At 45.0% G+C, this 22548-nt stretch overlaps 1 protein-coding gene and 1 non-coding gene across 4 annotated transcripts in view; both read left to right on the forward strand.

Moving 5' to 3' along the window:
- Grk5 (G protein-coupled receptor kinase 5) overlaps positions 1–22548 on the forward strand; it is a 215301-nt gene that overhangs the window by 90223 nt on the left and 102530 nt on the right. For all 3 annotated transcript variants that reach the window (XM_003479633.5, XM_063244827.1, XM_063244826.1), the window contains exon 2: positions 11986–12081. In XM_003479633.5, coding sequence (XP_003479681.2) covers positions 11986–12081 — 96 coding nt within the window. The remainder of the gene's footprint in view (positions 1–11985; positions 12082–22548) is intronic.
- On the forward strand, positions 16410–16544 carry LOC111754505 (small nucleolar RNA SNORA2/SNORA34 family). The gene has a single exon (XR_002789186.1). It is a non-coding gene; the product is annotated as a small nucleolar RNA SNORA2/SNORA34 family (small nucleolar RNA).

Below are 22548 nucleotides of genomic sequence, written 5' to 3' on the forward strand. Positions count from 1 at the left end.
ACTTGTGGGAGGCATTGACATGAGCTCTAGGTCTTCAGCTGAACTCATGCAGGATATTGCCATGAGATCCAAGCCCTCAGTTGGATTCTCTAGGTTTTGGTTTGTGGACAGATTTTCTGCATGTCTTATATTTAACTCTTTGGGTGACCATTATATAATAATACTATAAATTGTGTGTCCTATATTGTCTTGTCCTCCTACAAATCCCTGACCACAACAGTTACAAACTAGGCTCAAGGCCAGTCTGAACTGTATAGTGACACCGTGTCTCAAAAAGACAAAAAAAAAAAAAAAAAAAAAAAAAAAAAAAAAAAAATTAGGCCTTTACTGACTGTACAACATTAATAAAAGGAAAAACCATTGCAGCTCCTTTTGAGTTGGAACATATGCATATCGAGCATGGGTATGATTCATGACCCATCGAGTTAGCACTACAGCAATTGTAGGTAACAGCAACCTAGAGTCAGGCTCTCCACTGAGATGTGGAGAAGATTTTGAAGTGATTATGGATAGGAAAAAAATCAGACAAAAGCAAGACTGCATCATGATAATTATCTTAGAAAAGTCAAAATCTTTATTAGGAATATCCTTGGAGGTTTCCTAGCAGGTTACCAGACTGGGTAAAAAAATCAAGAATTAGGGAGTAATAAAATCCAAAATGTGTAATTGTCATTGTGCAAAAGAAAGTGCTCTAAAGAATATAACTGCATATATATTTAAGTGTATAAGATAGATAATCATATTACTGAGTTTTGTTGGATCATTGAACAAAACTTTTTCCAGTCTCACTGTTTGAAAGTCCACTTTATATGCTTTAATTTTGTAACTTGAACAACTACTATTTCTTTTTTTTTTTTTTTGTCTTTTTCCTTTTTATTGGTACCAGGGATCGAACTCACGACTGCCTGCTTCCAAGGCAGGCGCTTACGCCGCTGAGCTAAATCCCCAGCCCCTACAACTACTATTTCTAAGATAACAATATGTAATCTATTAACTAGAGGTTTCCTATTGTTTATTTTTTCTGAAATTCTGTATAACTTGTACCTTTTTTCTGTTTTTTTTTCTTTTTCTCCTTAAATAAAAAAAATGTAAAAAAAAATCAAGAATTCAGCTTGGGAGGGAGTGAGGCCTATAGATTTAGCTGTGGGAAATTGACAAGGATTCCCTAATATAAGGGTGTAGGATCCTTCCATGTTCTTTAGATCTGGCAGGGGTCAGTGGGTTGAAAAGTAAAGAAGAAAATGACCACACAGGCAAACCAGGAAAACCAAAAGAATTAGCTCTTTTATTAAAAGCAATTAGCAATCATTGACTTACCTGTTGTCTTAGTTACTTTTCTCATTGTTGAGACAAAATACCCAATATCCAAAGTTATAGGAGAAAAGGTTTATTTTACCTCAACAGTTTGTAGAAGTTTCAGTCTATAGTTAGCTAATTCCAAGGCAGGTCAGCATGACAGAGGAACACAGCTGAGGAGAAACAGTCCCTGGCAGGGCACGCAGGAAGCAGGAAACAGCCTTCTTTCTGTCCCTTTATATTCCATCCAGGTAACAAGCCTGTTGATTGGTGCCTCCTCCACACAGGATGGGGTTTCTCTCTTCAGTAAATCCATTCAGCCACATCTAGAACTATGCTAATCCAACTGGGGGACTAATCCATATTCACACACCCTAGGTCCAGCCACCTCTGAAAAGCCCCATATATAAGCACATGAGGCTTAGGGGGAGTATCTAGATACAAGCCATAACACTCATTTAAGCAACCCTTTTCTGGAGTTGTTTGAGAAGGAGCTTGAGGCCCTCTAGGGGCTCATGGGTGAACTCTGGGGAGCATAGATGTTCATCTTCTTCAGATTCTGAAGCCAATTTGATCTTGACATGTGGAACCATCTGGGTATCTCTGGAATCTTGATGGCAGAAGGGATGGATGCCAAAACTATAGAAGGATGAGCTATGAATCAGGGATTCAGTCTCTTTTTAATGACTACCATGTCTCTGGGGCAGATAAGGGAGTCTGGCCTCCCTGGTTAGGACCATGGGGACTTGGGGTGAGTTGCCATGCTGTTGTATATTTTGTTATACCCTCTTTCGAGCAGTTAAATGTTCTTTGAGTGGTAGGGATTCTGAGTCTGAGGCTAGATTTGCCTGGAAGAAGGGCCTGCCATATAACATGTTAAAGGTCCTGAGCAATAGGGTGGAACTTGGACAGGTTCAGATCCTTAATAAGGTGATTGGATGTAGGTCTAACTGATGTTTGGGGGCTACTTGGCATAGTTTAGATGGAGTCCTTTTTAAGGTTTGAATGCCCCTTTTAACCTTACTGGAGGTCTATGTTCTTTAGGTCCAATGAATCTACAGTTCTTTGGCTCCTAGTTAGTGTTCTTCCCAGAATTCCATTGATGCATACTCTGGAGTCTACCTAGGTGAGATAGGGTCAGGAGTGGGTTTCTTGGATCTCTCCTAACAGGCCACTTCCCTGGGTGGGAAGCTGAAGATCAGCCTGACTGGCATTTACTAACAAGATCACTTTCCAGTAAGGGGCTGGGACACTGGGTCGACTGATACATGAATATAGCTTCATTGCAGGAGCTAGGGTGGGATAAATGTAAGGTTTGTGGGTAGGCCCTTGTGTCCCATATCCAAACAGGAATCAGAGGACACATTTCCCAGAGAAGGAAGTTAGGACAGAGTGGGCAGCCTCTATATCAAAGGTCACCCTGGGCTCTGCTGTAGTGATTGAAATGTCCTCCATCAGTGACAGACAAGGGTAGAGCTGGACTTTCAGTCTTTGGATCAAGGAGGAAATTTTTTCTCTAGTATCCCTTTTGATGGCATTGAGGGCAGGCTGTCTTAGGTAGCTTACAGAGGGAGCATTCATATCTCCAGTGCCCCTTTTTATTACAGAGGTGATAGGTCCCCTTAGCAGGTGTTTATTTTGTGTCCCTGAGACAGCTGCTGAAGTTGTAGGGCTGCCAATATTAGGCATGTTCTTGATTATTTTTGTTTGTTTTTCCTTTTCCCTTCTTCTAAATCTCTATTGTAAAATACAGAATTGGCTACCTTGAGGAGTTCTGAAGTGGGGGAGTCTGGCTCTAGGAACAGCTTTTGCAATTTTCTTCTGATGTCTCAGTTTGCTTGGTTAATGAACTGGCAGTTCAAAACCTGGTGACCAACCTAGGTTTCTGGTACTGTGTTGATGTGTTTTGGGGCTTCCCTCAGTCTTTCTGAAAACATTGAGGGGTTTTCTTCTTTTCCTTGCCTTGTAAGGTTTGCTAACGTGATTGACTGGTTTTGATGACATGTTCCATCCCTTCTGTTAGGCATACAATTAAGTAGCTTCTGTTCCAGATGTCTTGTGTGTGTTTTATAGTCCTGGTAGCCATCTGTAATAGGGCTGCCTTGTTTCCTGGATGGAATAGTCATTTATGCTGTGAAGTTCTTCTCCAGTTTGTGCAGCTGCCTTCCTGGTTTAGTCCCTGTCTATAGCAGAAAGAATCTGATTCAAGATCTCAGAAATGTCTCCTTAAGGTAGATCAAATTCTGATGGAGACTCTGAAAACCTGCAGTGAGGGTAGAGGGGTCTTTGGGAAAGTTGTTAAGGTCATTTTAGACCTGGGAAAATCACTCATGGAAAAAGGTGTCTGAACTAGGAAGGTGGTCCCTGCTGGCTCTTCTGCCTTCTGAAGAGGGCATAAGATTGGGAAGGGTTGCTGGAGAAGGTCAGGAAAAGTGAACTGATATAGAGCAGTGCAGGGTTATGGCTATTTGGAGGAGATTTTCCGAGAGATGGTGCCTTTGTGTTGGGAAGCCGGAGGAGTGTAGGCTTAGGAGTCAGCAAGGAGGCCCAAGGCTGAGAGTTTTCTCTTACAGTTTGAAAAGAGACCCAGGCTTTCTATGAGAAGCAGAAAGGTCTGGATGTATGCAGCCTCCAACCTCTTTGGTCCTTGTAGAAAAGGTCTCATTACAAGATACTGCTGAAGTCAAGAGACCCGTTAGGGTGCCATGAGATCCTATCTGGCAATTTGTACTGTGACCATGAGTTAATCCCTCCGGGATACAGAGAAATAATAAACTGTGTCAATGCTTGAAGGATCAAGTGTGCAATTTAACACACAATGTCATACTTAAGAGCCAAATATTTGGAAATGGTGACCTCTTCAAGGCAGAGTTGGTTTGTTGCTGAGAATTGAAACTTTGCCCCAACCTACCTAAGCTGTGGAGGACTGGGTTTATGATAGGATGTTTAGAGGAACCTAAGGGCCAATGTGGGTAGGGAAATCATTCAGGGCTGCTCTGGCCACTTAGGGGGACACCCTACTGAGAGCATTCTGTTTCAGACATGTATGGCCACTCTAACAAATTGCCACAAATTAAGTGGATTAAAACACACATACATGCATATGCACACACACACGCAATTGCTATTTTACAGTTCTGGAGGCCAGAATCATAGTGCTGATCTTACTGAGTTAAAGGCAGAGTGTGGGCAGGGCAGACTTCTGTGCAGGCTTTAGGGGAAACTTTGTTCCATGACCTTTTGCATTTCTAGAGCCGCCCCCTTCCATGGCTTGTGACCTCTTTCATCTTCATAGCCCTCGGTGACCCATCCTGTCTTTCTCATGTTCCACCTCTCTGATGTGACTCTTCTGCCTTCCTCTTCTACATTTGAGGATGCTATGGTTATATTAGGCCCTCATATGCTAATCCAGGCTAATGCCCCTATCATTGCCCATAATTCTTTTTTTTTTTTTTTTTTTTTTTTTGTCTTTTTCTTTTTTATCGGTACCAGGGATCGAACTCACAACTGCCTTCTTACAAGGCAGGCACTTATGCCGCGGAGCTAAATCCCCAGCCCCCATTGCCCATAATTCTACCCTTAACCTGTTAGTGTAATTTTAGTATACTCACTGATCCTGCAGATTTGGAGTGTGGACATCTTTGGGAAGCATTATTGTGCCCCCTGATGTCTGTCTGTCCTGTTCTGGAAGCTGTGGAACTAAGAATTAGGAGAAAAGACAACCCAGGCAGAAGCCAGTGAGCCTGAGCCTAGGCAGCCTCCAGGTGGCTGGGAAGGCTTCTCCTACCTTGGTAGCTCAACCTCAGCCTTTGGGCTCTGGCTTCGACATCACGTCCTCTAGGTGACTTGCCTTCTCTTTCTCTACTACCTCATATCTGCCCTGTGAATAACAAATCCCCCAGGCCCCCCCTTCTTTTCCTCAGTGCTGGTCAGAACACTCAGTAAGTAGGGAAGCATTTCTCCACATGGCTGTTGTTGATATTTTAGAGCTGACCACTGTTGGTCCTGGGAGATGATCTTATATGCGGAACACTGTTTAAGTGCATGCCTGGCCAGTGTCCTCCAGCTGCCAGTGACAGTTAAAAATGCCTGTTGACATTAACAGGTGTTCCCTACAGGAGAGTCACATGGGCTGAAAATTACCAGAGTAAACCTTTGATGTCTGTCTTCCCTGCCTATGATGGGCACGTCCCTGCACTGTAGGGGGTGCCTCACTTAGGACGCATTCAACATATAGGGGTTCACTGAACTGATGAATCTATTAATTTTCTTAAATTAATGAATAAGTCTATAAAAACTATTCACTTGTATATGTGTATATAATAAAGTGTACACCTGGTTTTGTTAGCATAGCTACCTAAGAATCCCATGGTAGCCTTATTAAAAGTCATTCCTGGGTCTTGGTTAGAGTAAGATTTCAGCCTGGGAATGTATTGTCAAAGAGTGAATCATTAGATCTTCAAAAATCCTTACACATTGCCTTATGGTGAGACCCAGCAACTCTTTCCAGATACACACCCAATAGAACTGAAGGCAGGGACTTAAACTGATGCTTACATTTTGCAAATATCCATGAAGCAGCATCATTTACCATACCCCAAAGTAGAAAGAAATTTAGTGTCCACTGACAAGCAAGTGGGTAAGCAAAATATTGTACATCATTATAGTAGAATACTATTCAACCTTAAAAACGAAGGAAATCAGGGAGAACATGGCGGATAGATAGCAGCAGCTATGGAGGCTCTCTGAGATACCCCTTTTAAAGTCCAGGAATGGTGCGGTACGAGGAGTCCTAAGCAAGGGGAGATACACCCTGCCGACCCAGGAATGAACTAAGCTAAGAGAAACCAACTGGAAATCCAATCCTGGTGCTATAACAGGAACAGATAAAATCTCAGCACGGGAAGCTAGAACCCGTGCCACTGGAGGCCACAATTTGAATTTCCTGCTGCCGCTGCAGCGTCCAAATCTGCAGGGCAGGGAGAGAGACATGCGAAAGCTCTGAGAGCGGGAATCTGTGAATGGAGTTGAGAGCAGGACTAGCAGGGAGCCCTACATTGACTTGTAGTGAGTGAACGGAACGGGGACCCTTTCATAGAGTAGGAGGCTCCAGCAAAGGACATACTGGGACCGGGCAGACTTGCCAGAACAGGACGCTGCAGTGACATCAGCCGCATATTCCCCTTTCAAGCGGGATTGGTGGGGAGTGCCTGGCCTGCATGAAGCCTTCAGTAGGTTGACCTGGAGGGGCAGGTCCAGCAGAGGCTGCCCAGGTTTGTGTCTCTCTAGTATACTGCAGTGGGCGGGAACACCTAGCTGACGCAATTCAAATAAACTGTAACCGACAAAGAGAAAAAAATTGGGCCCCCTACACTCGCTTGTATGGAAGGAACAAAAAGTATGGGAAAAGGAAGCAACAAGAAAGGGTCCTCAGTCCCCAATCGTGAGAACACTGATCCAGGAAAGGGAAACGCAAAGGAAGACAGAAAACATGCAATATCAGACACAGCACCAGTAGACATAAAGTGGTATCTCCAGAGCCTCATAAATGAGTTTAAAAATGAAGTATTTAATGAAATAAAGCAAGATATATGTAGAATAGTTAGAGAAATGCTAAGCACCACCCAAGAAATAACAGATGATGGAATGGAAGAACAGAAAAAAAGGGGAGAATTGTTTGATGGAGAAAATAGAGAAAACATAGAATACGTGAAGTGGGTTTAAAGAGATTACCAGGAAACTAAAAACTCTATCGAAAGCTGGCATAATAACATGGGCTGAAAGAAACTAAGGATAGATTATCTGAATTGGAGGGCAGATTTGTAATATGGGAGCATGAAATGAAAGACTTCTTAAAAATAACAAGAAAACAAACAGCAATAATATAAACGCTAGAAGATGATAAGAAGTTCTATAACTTAAGAATTAAGAACATAAAAGAAGAAGTAGGGACACAAACAAATGGACTACAAAAGCTATTCACCGAAATAATCCAAAAGAATTTCCCTAATTTAGCAAAAGGTAAAGATACTCAGATGTATGAGGCATACAGGACCCCAGCCACCTACAACCCAAACAGAGCTACACCCAAGCATATAATAATCAAAATTCCAGAAATCCAATATAAGAACAGAATATTAAAAGCCATCAGAGACAAGAAACAGATCACTTACAAGGGAACACCCATCAGAATTACAGCAGACTTCTCAGCACAAACCATCAAATCACGAAGAGCATGGGGGGAAATAAGTCAAGCTTTGAAAGATAACAACCGGGGCTGGGGATTTAGCTCAGCGGCATAAGCACCTGCCTTGCAAGCAGGCAGTCATGAGTTCAATCCCTGGTACTGATAAAAATGAAAAAGACAAAAAAAAAAAAAAAAAACAAACCTCCAGCCAAGATTGATATATCCTGTACAACTGTCCCTGGAAATTGATGGAAAAACAAGGTGCTTCCAGGATAAAGAGGAACTAGGGGAATTTGCAACCACCAATTCAACTCTACAGAGAATACTGCAGGATATTCTAAAAAAGAAAAATACCAAGACTTCAGAAACAGTGGCAGAGAGGCCACAATGAATGGAGCAGAAAGCGAAATGAAGAAGATAAACTGACAACAAACGACAGAAAAAGAGCTCAACAGAAATGAGGCAGAGAAGATTGGATGGTAGGAACCGCTATTTTGGAGAAAACAAGACATCATAATAGCTAGTGCTGATTTAGTATCATCTTGCTTTGAAGTCCCATCAAGCTTTTGTTCTTCTGTCTCCATCGGTCTTAGCAGGTTGTGTCTTATTAGATTTTATTATATGTGATAATATAAGGAAAAAATTTTATAGTCAAGGAGATTATACAGAAACCATTGTTCATTTTCTGTTAATTGGTTCTAAATACCCGGTAATAATGTCATTCTTTTGAATGGTTTTACATTGTCTTGATAGGTTTGGTGCTACAGTATAGGAAGTTATACTCAAAGATTTCAAGGAAAGAGATACTATGGTAACTACTTTTATATCAGGATATCTTGTGGTGAAACACTATTTTGCTTAAATGGTTATGCTTTGACCTGCGCTGTTTTGTTGTTATGCCCTCTTTTATCTCAATCTTCTTTTTTTAAAATTATTTACTTTTTAATTTTTATCTTTTTAATTAAGGGAAAAATAAAAAATAGCAGGATACATTATAGTAACCCACTTTGATTTTCTATTAACTTGATTTGAAACCCTGTATAGCCCTCACCATCTTGTTTTGACTGATTTTCCTCTATTCTGCTTTGCTTGATAGTACCAAGTTCGAAAGTATAGGCAAAACTGTGAAGACAATAAGATTCATTATGATGCCCATTCCGGTTGACTATTATCTTCTTTTAAAGTCCTGTAATATCTCCAATGTTTTGGCTTTATTCTTTACTGTTTTGTTCAATTTTATTATAACTGATAATATAGGCAATTCTTTTTAAGATAGCAAGAGGCAGTATGGTAACCATTGTTGATCACCTTGTATTTTGTTTTTACATTATCTATTATGTCCATCCTTTTGATTTGACTGAATCTGTTCTGTTATGGCACATTTGGTTTTACTCTCTTCAAAAAAAAAGTAATAAGAACTGTGGGAGTAATAAAACCCAAAATGTGTAATTGTCATTGTACAAAAGAAAGGAAAAGAAAGTGCTCTAAAGGTTATAACTGCATATATGTTTAAGTGTATAAGATAGATAACCATATTACTGAGTTTTGTTGGATCATTGAACAAAACTGTTTCCAGTCTCACTGTTTGAAAGTCCACTTTATATGCTTTAATTTTGTAACTTGAATAACTATTTCTAAGATAACAATATGTAATTTATTAACTAGTGATTTCCTACTGTTTATGTCTTCTGAAATTCTGTATAACTTTTATCCTTTTTCTATTTTTTTTTTCTCCTTAAATTAAAAAAAAAAAAAAAGGAAGGAAATCCGGACACACTACAACATGGAGAAACCTTGACAATATTGTGCTACGTGAAATAAGCCAAACACAAAAGGATGCCTATTGTATAATTTTACTTCTGTGAGGTACCTAGAGTGGTCCAGTTCACAGAAAGAAAGTAGAATGGAGATTACCACGAGGGAAGAGGGAGAGAGGGGAGAGTTTCCACTTAGGATGATGAAAAGGTTCTGGAGGTGGGTAGTGTTGAAGGATGCACGACAGTGTGAATACATTTAGTGCCACTGAGTTGTACATCTATTAACAGAGTGATAAATTTATGCTGTGTGTATTTTATCACAAACAAATGGGTGCTAATAGGGAGTGCGTGCAGTCTGAGTACTGATGACCCTTTCAAGCCTTGCAGCCTATAGGCAAGTGGGATGAGAGCAGTGTGTCTCTGGGTGTGAATATAACCCTCGGGAGGCCAGGCAGGCCACCTGAGTGAGGGCTCCAGCTGGTGGGGACAGACTCATCTGGAGGCCACGTGTTCTGCCCATGGGCCATCTGCTGCCCAGCTCCAGCTGGTTTTTGCCATGTGGGAAGCCTGGTTGTGAGTGACAAATCCAAAATCTGGGTGTTATGTGCAACTTCCTCATGTGTAAGTGTTGGTAACTGATTCACTGAACAGCAAGCAAACAAGTTACATGTGAGGCAAACAGAACTAACGTTCCAGGGCTCTGGTTTGGTCTGCAGATGTTTGTGGGAGCTCGTGGGCTGGGGTCCCAATTAGATCCCCATTCCCTTTCTATTACCAAATTCTGTGTCACATCTGAAGACTGACATCACCTCTCTCTTTGATCCTCTGAGAATGTTTCTTGCTCTCAGTGTTCCCAAAGGGGTGGTTTACAGAGAGAACAGTGAAGATGAGAACTTAGGTAAGGATTCTACTGAGGCTGGGGCTTTGCCATTGATAAGCTGGAGGGCCATGGATGTCATGCTTCTCTTTCTCATGCCTTAGTTTCCTCTTTGGTCAAGTGGGAATATAATAGTCCCTGCTTCTAGAGGGAGGGTAAAGAATGCAGGAGGTACAGATTGCAGGGCCAACCTAAGGACTTTCTAGTGTGTACACTTGTGAACAGGTTCTCAGGTTCGGGTGGAAGAGTATGGAGTAAAACAGGTCCCAAGTGGTGAATCTGTGACATGAAGCCTGTGACACACTGTTCCTTGAAGTTTGAGTCCTTGGCCATCTGTAGAGCTCTGGAAGGGGAAACTGGGCCTGGCTGGGTTGACGGCAGGATAAGCAAAGAAATCAGAAATGCTCCTGTGCCCTTCCCCAACCCCATCAGCTCCCTCTTCTCTTCCTGGCCTCCAGCAGGGGGTCCTGGTTCCATGGTCAGAGATGGCCCACTGCTGAGCAGGCTCTTGACCTCAGCTTTCCAGGGAAGCTTGGATGATGGCTAAGAATCCCTGGCTGTGCTCTGAACCTGCCTCGCCATCCCTCCCAGTGGCCCTTGGAAAGTACCTTGCTATCCCTAGTTTGCTTGCCCAGGTGCAGATAGCACGTGAAGGCCACGGGGCTGGGGCAAGGTGGCAACAGGGTTTGCTGGCCAGAGAAAGAGGCCTAGTCTCACCCAGACTCTTCTTGGGAGAGTTAGAGAGTGGAGGGGTTACTGTCTCCCCAAAGTAGGGAGTCAGGCCTTCCCCAGGGTCCTGAAGGAGGATAAAGGATCCTTAAAATCCTGAGATACCGAGAGGCCCAAAGGGCAATGTGACCTTTGTAGGTTATTCACAGAGAGTCATTGTGGAGACAGGAGGAGGATCCCCAGGGGACCATGACCATATGGCAGAGGTGCCTCCAGGTCCAAGCTCCAAGCGTGCTTCAGCTCAGGGACACTCAGGCCCCTGAGAGTCAGTGCCCCACTGCTGTTTGCCCCATGGGTGTTCCCATGTTTGCCCACCATCTCTCAGATAAGGAGGACCATGGGGGCGCTGGAGCACCCCTGTGTACACCTCTCTCCATTCTGCATGCTCACTGCACTGGCCTGTTGGTGACATGTTTTCATGGCGTGTGTGTGTGCATTGTGTATGCACGTTGAAGGACATATGACAAGGGATGGACCCCTGCAATCTATCTATCTATCTATCTTTCTTTCTTTCTTTCTTAAACATCATATCTTCTAACAGCCTTAATAAATATGTTCTCTGAAACTTGGAGTTTATGAGGAGGGAGGAGTCCAACAGGAGCCCAACATAAATGGAAACCAATCCCACAAATCTAGCCTGCAGTTAAGGAAGGTGCTCTCCATGGGAATGAGAGGACAGAATGAAGGTAGGGAGGGGGCTGCAGAGGTGCAGCCTGGGGCTGTGTTCTGTGAACATTGCCCAGGGCCATGGGGAATATCACGCTGGGACAGGCCTGGTCCCTGCCACGGGAAAATTATGATCTAATCTGGGGGTTGGATACCAGGCACCAAGGGGATCTTTGACAGGAGTGAGAGGCAATGAAAGGCAGGAACAGGATGCTGGCTTGGGGGTGGTGGGAGGGTCTCTGCTGAGCAGGGCCCCAGCAGACCATGCAGGAAAATCTGAGGCTTGAGGCCAATGTGTGTGTGTGTGTGTGTGTGTGTGTGTGTGTGTGTGTGTGTGTCTTGGGCTGTGGTGGTGGGTGGTGTTGGTCACTGATCTAGGAATCTGACGGACAGCTTCCTGAGATGGGGTGAAGGCCCTGGAACCTTGGGTAGCAGCAACATGGACCTATCATCTTTCTCCTCCATCGTTGCAGGGGGTGGAGGAAAGCGCAAAGGGAAAAGCAAGAAGTGGAAGGAAATCCTGAAGTTCCCTCACATCAGCCAGTGTGAAGACCTCCAAAGGACCATAGGTAAGCTGGGCCTTGCCTGAGGGGTGTGAGGGGTCAGCAGCCTGTCAACCCCCCACTCCAGGGAGGCCCTCTGCGCTGGCGTCTTCGCCAATGAATTTAACTCTACAATCTGCATTCACTGAATATTCGGTGTGTGCTATGCGGAATTATCACTTCCCTGTTACCCTGAGAAGCAGATACTGTTATTTTACTCCAGGCACCGAGTGGTGCTGTAGCTGGTCAGCCGTTCAGCTCACAGGAGTGCAGCAGGAGTGAGCTGAGCTGTCTGGAGCCTTGTGCAAAGCTTTCCACCAAGGCCTCCTGAGCCTATGCATCCTGCCCTGGGAAGCAGCCCTGCCTCTGGGCTGCTCTTCTTTCCTTCCAGGGATGTTGGTGCTCACCATTGAGCACCCAGCCCAGTGGCACAGCCCAGTCCTCCTTATCCAGCACCCATATGGCCACTTCCAACTGCAGCAGAAGGCCTCATCATAGCTAACTACACAGTCTTTTCCTGGCTCCACTCAGGACATGGCTGTGGGAAGGAGATGGACTGGGTGGACAGATGGGCAGTCCTTTGTCCTGGCCCTTCTCCCCCATATGCCTTCTGTGCAGGAACACTCCTCATTAGCTCAAGACTGCCAAAGGTTGTGCATGTGCTTAATACATTTTCTAACACTTAGACCCACCAAGGATCAGACACAAGGATGGCTCTGTTACCCAGAACTCTGTTTAGGGAACTTCTGTTTAGGACTTTGGGTGAACTACTTGTGCCTGCCTTAGAATGTGAAGACACTCATGGCCACATCCTTGGCTTCTCTGATGGCTTTTCCATGTGGCCTGGCCTCCAGCAGTTTCCCAGGCAGGTGGGACTAACACCATCCCTGGGCTTTCTCCATCACTCTGAAAGGTGGGTAGCATTTGTACACTCACTCTTTGTGCCCCACTGTGCCTAGCATGGTGGAGGAGCTCGCTTATTTAGTGTTTATGAAGTGAAAGGAAGCCCCGCCAAGGCAGATGTGAGCAGGTGGAGTGTCCTCCAGGTCCACCTTCCATCCTTAACACCTCGGTGAGATTGGAATCTCTGTGATGTCCTCAGGAGATCTGAGCTAATGGATTAGAGCCCTAGGTTTAGGGGATTTGGGTTCTAACCTCACTCGTTTTTACTGATCACATTATAAGATACTTAGTCTTGATGAACCTCAATTTCTCCAACTGTAATACAGTGTCTAAGAACCCAGTGACAGGACAGTGGAGTGGATCAAATGGTTCCATGTGTATGGAGCCTCCTGGGGGCTCAGCTTCCTTCTGGACTTCCCAGTAACCACTGTCTTTCTTGGCCCTTCCAGAGTTGTGACCTTGGACATCCATGTTCACCTTTGAGGATCAACTTTCTAGCTGGTGGCCCATGGAGGTGGGGGGTAGAGAGGAGCTGTCCTCCTAGGGCTGGGGGCTGGGGAGTTGGCCCCTTAGGACTGCAAATGGTTTTCAGAGAGGAGAGCTAGGGAGAGCCCCTCTGGTGACTGTCCATTTTCTACTTCATGCTAATTAATGTAGGCTTGGCAACAGTAGGGCCCTGGAGTCGGGCTGTGAGGGGATCCTCCTCACTTGCCATCCTCCCGTTGCACACCCTGAAGTCCCAGAGAACTCAAGCCTTCTCCATTCTCCTCAGAATTGGGATAGTGAGGCCACAGCTGACGGAATGCCTTTTGTGAGTGAGTCATGCAGAGCCCAGCATTCTCTCAAGGGAGGGATGTCGCCTCACTCCCTACTTACTGCAGGCCCTGGGAACATCTTAACATTCCCTCCATAGGCCAGAGGCTGATCTGAGACCTTTCTGAGATGCTGGCTTGGAGGAGAGAACTTGAAATAGGAGGAAAGCATCCTAAAAGGGGAAATTATGCAGACAGACAGGTAACTTCACTCACCTGGGAAGCCTGCTCTGGGGAAGCTGTTTGCTTCTCACTGTTGGTGTTGCTGTCTGCAGGTTTTGGAATATTGATGGAGCACAGCCACATCAGAGAAGCCTCCCCTGAGGCCTTTATGTAAATTGGCCCCTGCCAGAGCCTCTCAGAGCATCCAGTCCTCTTCTCCTGCTGTGTCTGGTTGGCTGTTGATGCATCTGTTGGTCCTACAGGTAGAACAGATCTATCATAAGGGACTGGATCTCTTAAATTCACCACTGTGTGGTAGGCAGCTGGCTTGCATAAAGGGAGTAAAAGAAGTTAGCTGAATGAGGTGCCTCGTTTCTCTGCGCAGCTGTACTCTGCTCTTGAGTGTGTTCTGTTTCGACCTCTAATAAATCCTTCTCGTGTCTCTTTTAAAAAAATGTTAGCTGGATAAATGAGTGAAGGAGGTATGAGTGACCACAGTGCTTCTGAAGGGTTTCAGAGACAGGAAATTCCTGAGAGTAATATACACAGCACTCATGTATCTGCCATCCAGGTTAAAGAAATCTTACTGCTTTGCTATTTTGATTTATGTGTTTCTTAAAAATATAAGTTATAATGAAATATAGGACTTCTAGTTCCAGCCAAGAGGGATTAGATCCATCCCCTATCCCTGCTGAAGGATAGCTGGAAATCCTGGACACTGTGTGTAAAACAAATGGAAGATTCTGGAAGGTGGAGAGAAGGTAGACTGGTTGGAACTCTGGGACATGAGAAATTATACCACTGCGAGCGCCCTGGATCTGTCTCTTTTTTTTTTGCCTCCCTTTTGTCCCTAAGTGGGTGCTGGAAAAATTGGAACCCGAAATGACAGTGAGTACAAAGTGGCCCTCACCCTACACCAAGAACTGCATCCTGTCTTGTTCAGGCTGAGGCCTCTGCAGGGGCAGCCGGGTTGACCTGGGAAGCTGTTGGCACAGGGGTCATCCAGACCTGCTGCTCCAGCTCACACCAGCGGTGGAACACCTACCTTTAGACTTTCTCACTGCTGTCTCAGTCAGCTCTGGCTGCTGTAACAAATTACATAGGCTGCGTAGCTCCAAGAACACGTGCATTTTTCAATTCTGTAGGCTGGGAGCCTAGAATCAAGGCCCAGTTCCCTTTGCTGTATGTCTGCCTGGTGGCAAGGGAGGAAGCAGGCTCTCTTGTTTCTTGAAAGGACACTAACACCATTCAGGACGCCTCCCTCTCATCACGGCCCCTCATTTCATCATGCTGACGGTAGACCTCCATGTATGCATTTGGGGAGGGTACAGAAGCTCAGTCCACAGCATCTTAGAGTCCCAGCACACCCGTCCTCTCCACGTCTCTCCTTTGAGACGTGGCCACTGCTTGACGTGGCCACTAGTGCTGTGCCGGCTCCATGCCCCCCTTGCTTTCCCTTCCAAGTCAGGTACCCTCCCTGTGGCCCCTCTCCTAGGGTCATCCAGCACTGTCCCAGGAGCACCCACCTGTCCCTCACCATCTCTCTGGTGCCCTCCTTACCAGGAGGGGACCTGGGAGACCCAGATTCAGCTCTGAGCTTCTCTAGGTCCATGAATCCCACCATGTGTAGTTTATAAATGGTCCCTTTTGGAAGGCTTTTGGCTGGGCCATTGCCCCTTGGCCATGTGAGAAATGTGCATGCTGGCATTCGGGAACGATGCTTCTGTTCTTGAGAGGAGGTTAGCAGACTGTGTGCCTAAGATGTGAAGAGAGGCCCAGGACATGTAGGAAGGCTGACAGAAACGAGGGTCTGCAGCACATGGGGCGGGCCTAAGGCCTTGTTCCCTTTTTTACAGCCCATTGCCATAGTGTTCGCCCAGCCTCTGTGGGGGCCTAGTGTCCTCGTTTCTTTCTAGACCAATACACAGAGCAAACAATGGCAAATACTGTATTTTCCTTATGGATGCATGAGCTCACTTTCTGAAGCTTTTTGGGAGGATGTCCTGGGGCAGGCTTAGTCCCAATGTTCCAAGTCCCTTGTGCCCAGAGCTTAGCACGCAATGGTACAGGAGAAGGCTGTACAGCAAAACGGAGAACAGAGCCCACCAGGACCCCATGACACTGCCCCCTTGGAACCATCCAGAACAGCGATCAGTTAAAGCCATGGCTTCCTCCTGCCTTCGGCACTGCCCTGGGCAACCACAGGCAGTGGGGCTGACTGGAAAATGAAAGCTGCTCCAGTGAATCATTCCTCTCCGAAACCACACAACAGTGCTGCACCCCGCTGGGAGCGAACCTCCGGCTCCATCCTGCGATGTGAGCACCTTGGCTACGGGTGAAGTAGGCGGACGCCTTCTCAGAATAATGCTTCTAACCAATAAAATGAAATATTCAGGGTTGCAAAGGAAACTGATGCTTTTAAAATGTAAAAGGCAGAAATGTATGTGCTTCTTGATTAACACTTCTGAATAAAATCTATTGGCCCCGAATAAAGGCCAGCAGTTTTCTAAAACTGTTGGTTTCAAGCAGGAGCCTAAAGTGATATTTTTCTGTGGCCTGTTGGCATTTCAGAACTTTATAAGTGTAACGATCAATTCATTAGAAAGAGCAACTAACTAAAAAAAGGTAAATTTTAAGCCAAGTGTGGTGCTATAATCACAGCACTTGAAATGCTGAGGCAGGCGGATTGCTGTGAATTTGGGACCAGACTAGGCTGTGTAGTGAGTTCAAGACCAGCCTGAACATAGTGAGACCCTGCCTCAAATAAAAAAAATTTTAAACAATTAAAATACAGTGATATTTAAGAGCTTGTTGAATAGGTATTATAATTTTGAATTTGCAATGAGCATAAGTGGTATTTTTAGATATGTGCAACAATTGTGATATGAACGGATCTGTGATTTCCGGGGTAACGAGTCCCAGGCGCTGCTGTGGGCTGTTGTGTACATTTCTGATGGGAGAGAGTGCTGGAGGTTGGTGAAAAGGAAGGTTATGCCTTTCTCCATCCAAGTGCCATCTCTTGGTAGTGCTGTTCCTACCCTGCCCACTGTGATCTGTCCTAGAATTTATCACTGCTCTGGCCACCTCTTTGCTCTGTGAATTTCACAGCCGTGGGGGCCTTCGCACCTGCTATTGCTTTCACCTGGAATCTTCTTCACACTTTCTCCCGGGGACTGTTAGTTCTTAGCCCAGATTCCTCATCAAAGAGAAGCCTTCCAAGAAGGAACCACTCCCTGCCTCTGATTGTATTCTTTCCCGTAGTGCTGTTTATTTAGTGTTCTGTGCCCTTACCTCCATCTGAAGTCATCTTTTATTTAGTCATTTACTTGTGTATTTTCTGTCTCCCACACTGGACTGGATGTTCTGTGTTAAAAGTACTTGTGTCTTACCCGATTCACTCCTGGAACTGTACTTGGCACATACTGGTACTATTTTAAATATTAGGTAAGTTTAAATACTAGGCAGTGAAAGATTGAATGAGGCAAAATAAATATTCAAAATGAGTATCTCTTTTCATAAATTTGTGACGTGTTTGTTATATCTAAATTTTACCTTAACCAGTGGTTTAAATTAATAAATATTAGCCTTCAAGAGTACTATCAAAACCCTTTACTTTCCTGCACTCTGGAGGCTGAGGCAGGAGTATCATGAGTTTGAGCTTAGCCAGGATTATATAACAAAAAACAAAAACCCCCCAAACAAAAAACATCCATTTTCCCACCTCACCCCCAGTCCTCTGCATCCTTACTATATAAGTGCAAAAATCCAACACGATTACAACACTCAGCCACAGTCTAAGGCGCTAGAAGGGAAGGCAAACTGAGGGCCTCTGGTCATAGTTTGAGTAGTTACCTCAATGAAGTTAAGTCAGTACAGAATTCTCAATTTAAGAACCAGAAAACACCTTGCCTAACCTCCCACCCCCATTTCAGAAACCAGTGACCAGGGTCCCAGGGAAGGGTGGCATGTCCAGGACAGTTCAGTCCCTTGATCTTTCTGCTATCTACCTAGTGTCATAGTGACACTTGAATATTAGGGGTATCAGCCTCAGCTGGCACCTAAAGCAGAGAGAGGAGGACATTTCTGTCTGTCTCCTTTTATCGCTCCTTGTAGCCATGTGTTGCACATTTACATAGTTATTCAGCAGAAGTGTACCGGCCCCTTACTGGGTGCTACTCATGGGGAAAGCATAGCGGTCCCTGTGCCTAGAACTTGATCATGGCCAAGCCCAGGAGATTGACTGAAATCACAATGTGATAACTGATTGAGAATGTTCCATGATTACAAGGGAAAGGTTGCTCAGTGGGGGAGCAGTGGGCAGGCTTTCCACTCACTGGAGTTTCGTTCGCAGCCTCCTCAGGCAGGGCATATTTAGAGGAGCTCTCAGGACCACTTCTCCATTTGCGTCTCCTTTGTGGTTCAGTGACTAGAGGATGGACGGAAGCAGGAAGCAAGAGATGGATGTACGGATGGGTGAGGAGCTAGATGGACAAAGTAACTTGTGGGCTGCTCCCTCCTTCTCGTCAGCCTGGAAGCCAGGACAGTAATTGGCAGCTGTAAGGCAGAGATTCCTCACTCTATGTTTCAGCTTCTGCTACGAGCAATGCTGGATGCTGTCTAGAGTCAGAACTGACAGAGGGCAGCCAGACCATGCAAGGAGGCCGGGGTTGTCTTCTGTCTGCTCTACAAACCACTAGATAATGACATTATTGTTTAATGGGCTCATTGTTCATGTAAAATCTGTAGAGGGTTCAAGTCACAGAAGTTCTCATAATGGCCAAAGGTTGGAGGGCTGGAAACATCGTCTGGAAGATAAAAGATTGTTGAGGTCTGCAGATATTTCCCTGTGACGCAGAAAGTTCTGTTGGGCAAAAGTGTGGCATTTTTATTTATTTAGCTCAGACTCATTGCATAATTTATTCTTTCATTTAAAAAAAAGTAGGAGGGGGCTTGAGTGAAAGAGTTGATTATTCCGCTGTTTGGCAATATTTCCATTGGAACTGTCCAAAAGCTATGTCATAAATCACGGCCCCTCCTCACTTGCAGGCAGGACTGACATTTAGAGGAGGCTGTTCACAGAAAGTGGCTCTCGGGCCTGGCATGGCACTGCGTACCCCAGCCCTGACGACTGAGTCGCCTTGCAGAGGAGCTGCTTGCCAGAGGCTAAACCCCTCCAGCAGCAGGGGTGCATGGCCACACGTGATTCCAGAGGAAAGGGTAACTCAGTGTACAAAGAACCCCCAAACCTAAGAGTGTGAAGAGATTCCTGGCTCTTCTCGCGCCCTTGCTCTCCCACCCAGTGCTGCTGGGCTCTGAGCAGCAAAGCCTGTCCCAGAAGGCTGCCGCCCAGAGTCCCAGCAGCACGAGGTACCTGTGGGGTAGTCATGGAGGTCCGCGGGGACTCAGGCTGTATTTATTTACTTATTTTTGGTACAGGGGATCGAACTCACAACCTCATGCTTGCTAGGCAGGCGCTTATGCCACTGAACTGTATCACAAGCTCCTGGCTTTGTTTTGTGAAAGGAGAATCATTCGTGTGTGATTAAAAATTACGTGAATGAAACAGAGTGAGTTAGAGAGAATGGTGATGCCGTTTCTTTCCTTCCTCATTGACTTTGTGCTCCTTGAAGAGTCCGTGGGCCCACGAGGGCCGCCTGACAATTATCACACGTCTCTGTGACCCAGTCCCCTTCAAGTCTGCCAATCTGGCACTCAAGCTCTCAATTTCATCGTCAGGGAAACCAAGTCTCTGTGGACGTCACTGCTGTCCTTGGGCGATAGGGAGCACCACGTCTGTCATTCTGCCACTTAGCCGTGTTCAGCATCTGTTTGTCCTTGGAGGGCAAGATAAATTTAGATGTGAAATGTCAGGTGACCTGTATGCAGCTAGAGCTCTTGGGAGAGAGAGGGTAGCCTGCTTTGCAGTGCTCGGGTGTTGGTCTCACCTCTCTGCAACTCTCCAGAGCTCTTTAAGGTGGCAGCATGAATTTGGTGCGCGCAAGACACTTGGTGGTATCCAGACATGGTGGTGCGTGCATTTAATCCCAGCTGAGAGGCTGAGGCAGGAGGATGGCAAGTTTGAGTCCAGTCTGTCAACTTAGCAACTTCGTGAGACCCTATCTCAAAATTTAAAAAGAGCTGGGGGTACAGCTCTGTGCAAAGGCTCTGGGTTCAGTCCCCTGTACCTGGAAACCCCCTGCAAAAAACCCCCCCACAAAACAAACAAGCAAGCAAACAAACAAAAACTCTGTGATATTAGGGTGGTTTTCATCTGGGATGTAGTAGGAGTTCTGACAGGGGTTTTCCAGGTGGATGTACTTGTGGCTTTCAGAATTCATTCTGTTAATTAAAACAACACTGAGATTCTACCTCACCCCAGAAAGAATGGCTAATATCAAGAAACTAACCAATAACAAATGCTGGAGGGGCTGTGGGGAAAAAGAAACCCTTCTCCACTGTTGGTGGAAGTGTAGACTGGTGCAACCACTGTGGAAATCAGTGTAGAGATTCTTAAAAAAACTAGGATTAGAGGTCCCATTCAACCCAGCTAGTCCCCTCCTGGGTATCTTCCCAAAATAATTAAAAATATCATACCACAGTAATATATGTGCACCCATGTTTATAGCAGCACAATTGATAATAGCCAGATCTTGGAAACAACCTAAATGCCCATTGACTGAGGAATAGATAAAAAAGATGTGGTATTCTTATACAGAGGAGTAATACTCAGCCGTAAAGAATGATAAACTGGACACTTTTATAGGTAAATGGATGCACCTTGAGAACATACTCATTAGTGAAATAAGTAAGACCAACATGTGTAAACATCTTGCTGTTTCATTAGTGTGACAAAATGAAAGAAAAAACATGTATATGTTGTATGTATATGTACATAAAAATAGTTAAGACAGTTATACCACTGATTCCTCTGAGGTTGCTAAAGAGATAGATTTGTGCTGGTATTGTTCAAACAATTGAAAGCAGATATCTTGTGCTCTGGGTGAATGATTTAAGGGTGACATTGTGCACTGTATGTACCATTGATTGATGTACTTTAAAATTTTGTGGTAGTTTTTCTCCTTCGTTTTTTTCTTTTTATATTTGAATAAAATGGATTTTTTTAAAAAAAGAATTCATTCTGCTAGACTTCTACCTGGTCAGACCCTGTTTACTTTCTTTATTTGAGCTTCTGTGTAAGATTTTATTCCAGGACTAAAACTGAAGCCATATTTGAAACCTACTGTTCCCATTTTCCAGATAAGAAAACTGAGTCCCAGACAGAAAAGTGGTTTTGCCATGCTCTCCCTATGGCCTGACTCCAAGGCAGGCCTTTCCCCATTGTATTAGTTTGCCAGGGTTGCTTTAACAAAATGCCACAGACTGGGTGACTTCAGCAACAGAATCCATTATCTCCCAGGCCTGGAAAATGAGCCAAGGTGTGGGTGTGAGGCTATGAGGAAGAATCTATTCCATGCCTTTCTCCTACCTGCTGGCATTTGCCGGCCGTCTTTGCTTGGCTTATAGATGTACCACCCCAGTCCCTGCCTTACCTTTATACCTTCTGTGTGCGTCTGCCTCCAACTTTCCCTTTTTATCAAACTACAAGTTTTGTTGGATTAGGGCCCACTGATGACCACGTTTTACACCGAGTACTTCTGTAATGCCCCTGTTCCAAATAAGGGCACATTCTGGGGTTTTGGGTACCAAGTTCTCTACTGTGTGGAAAGACACAACTGAAATCATCATATACCATCTTGTGTGAGCCATGGAGCTCAGGGCTGAAGGGCTGGAGGATCCCAGTTGCGGGTCTCCGAGTGGCTCCTCTCCTCGCTCCTGCTGGCCCGGGGCTGAGGGCCTCCATGTGGATTACAGGAATGTGGGAGGCAGGATTGATTGCTTTTCCAGCCATGTTGTACAGTGCTTTTTCCAATACCTCTTTTTGTTGTTATTTAAGTCATAACAATTGGTAAATTGCTTTTGCTTGAAGGCACAGAAATGTTCATTTAAGCACAAGATGGTACCCACCTATAATCCCAGCATTCCGGGAGGCTGAAGTAAGAGAAATGTAAATTTAAGCCCTGGCTGGGTAACTCAGCAAGACCTTGTCTCAAAAGTTTAAACAAAAAAAACAACAAAAAATTTTTTTAAAGGGCTGAGGATGTAGTACAGTACGGAGACCTTGGGTTCAACCCCCAGAACCATAAAAACAAACAAAAAACATGGAGAAGTTTTTTATTTGTTTTTTTAAAAAGAAGGGGCAGGCATAGTTACAGCTGTCATAGAATTTCTTCTAGCTTTTCCCCAGCTGCATACATCAGGTTTGTTGCTTACCCGTTTCCTGCTTGGTGATGGGAACTGAACCCAGGACACCATGTGTGCTAAGAGGCACACGCTCTACCGTGAGTTACGCCTCCAGCCCCCTTGCTTCTGACCGTCCTCTTCATATGAGATAAAATCATTAAAACTCTTTATAAATGTGTTTATATGTTTTCCCATTTGACACATATTATTGGGTGCCTCGCATTGGGGGTGCATCGGTGCACATAACACAAAGAGATCTTCCTTATCCTCCCAGGGAGCCTTCTGCAGCGGGTCACTGTGGGTACATGATGGGGAA

This window comes from Cavia porcellus, unplaced genomic scaffold, assembly GCF_034190915.1.
Source record: "Cavia porcellus strain 051 isolate PalLab524CR breed Dunkin Hartley unplaced genomic scaffold, mCavPor4.1 scaffold_2, whole genome shotgun sequence".
Lineage (NCBI taxonomy): Eukaryota > Metazoa > Chordata > Mammalia > Rodentia > Caviidae > Cavia > Cavia porcellus.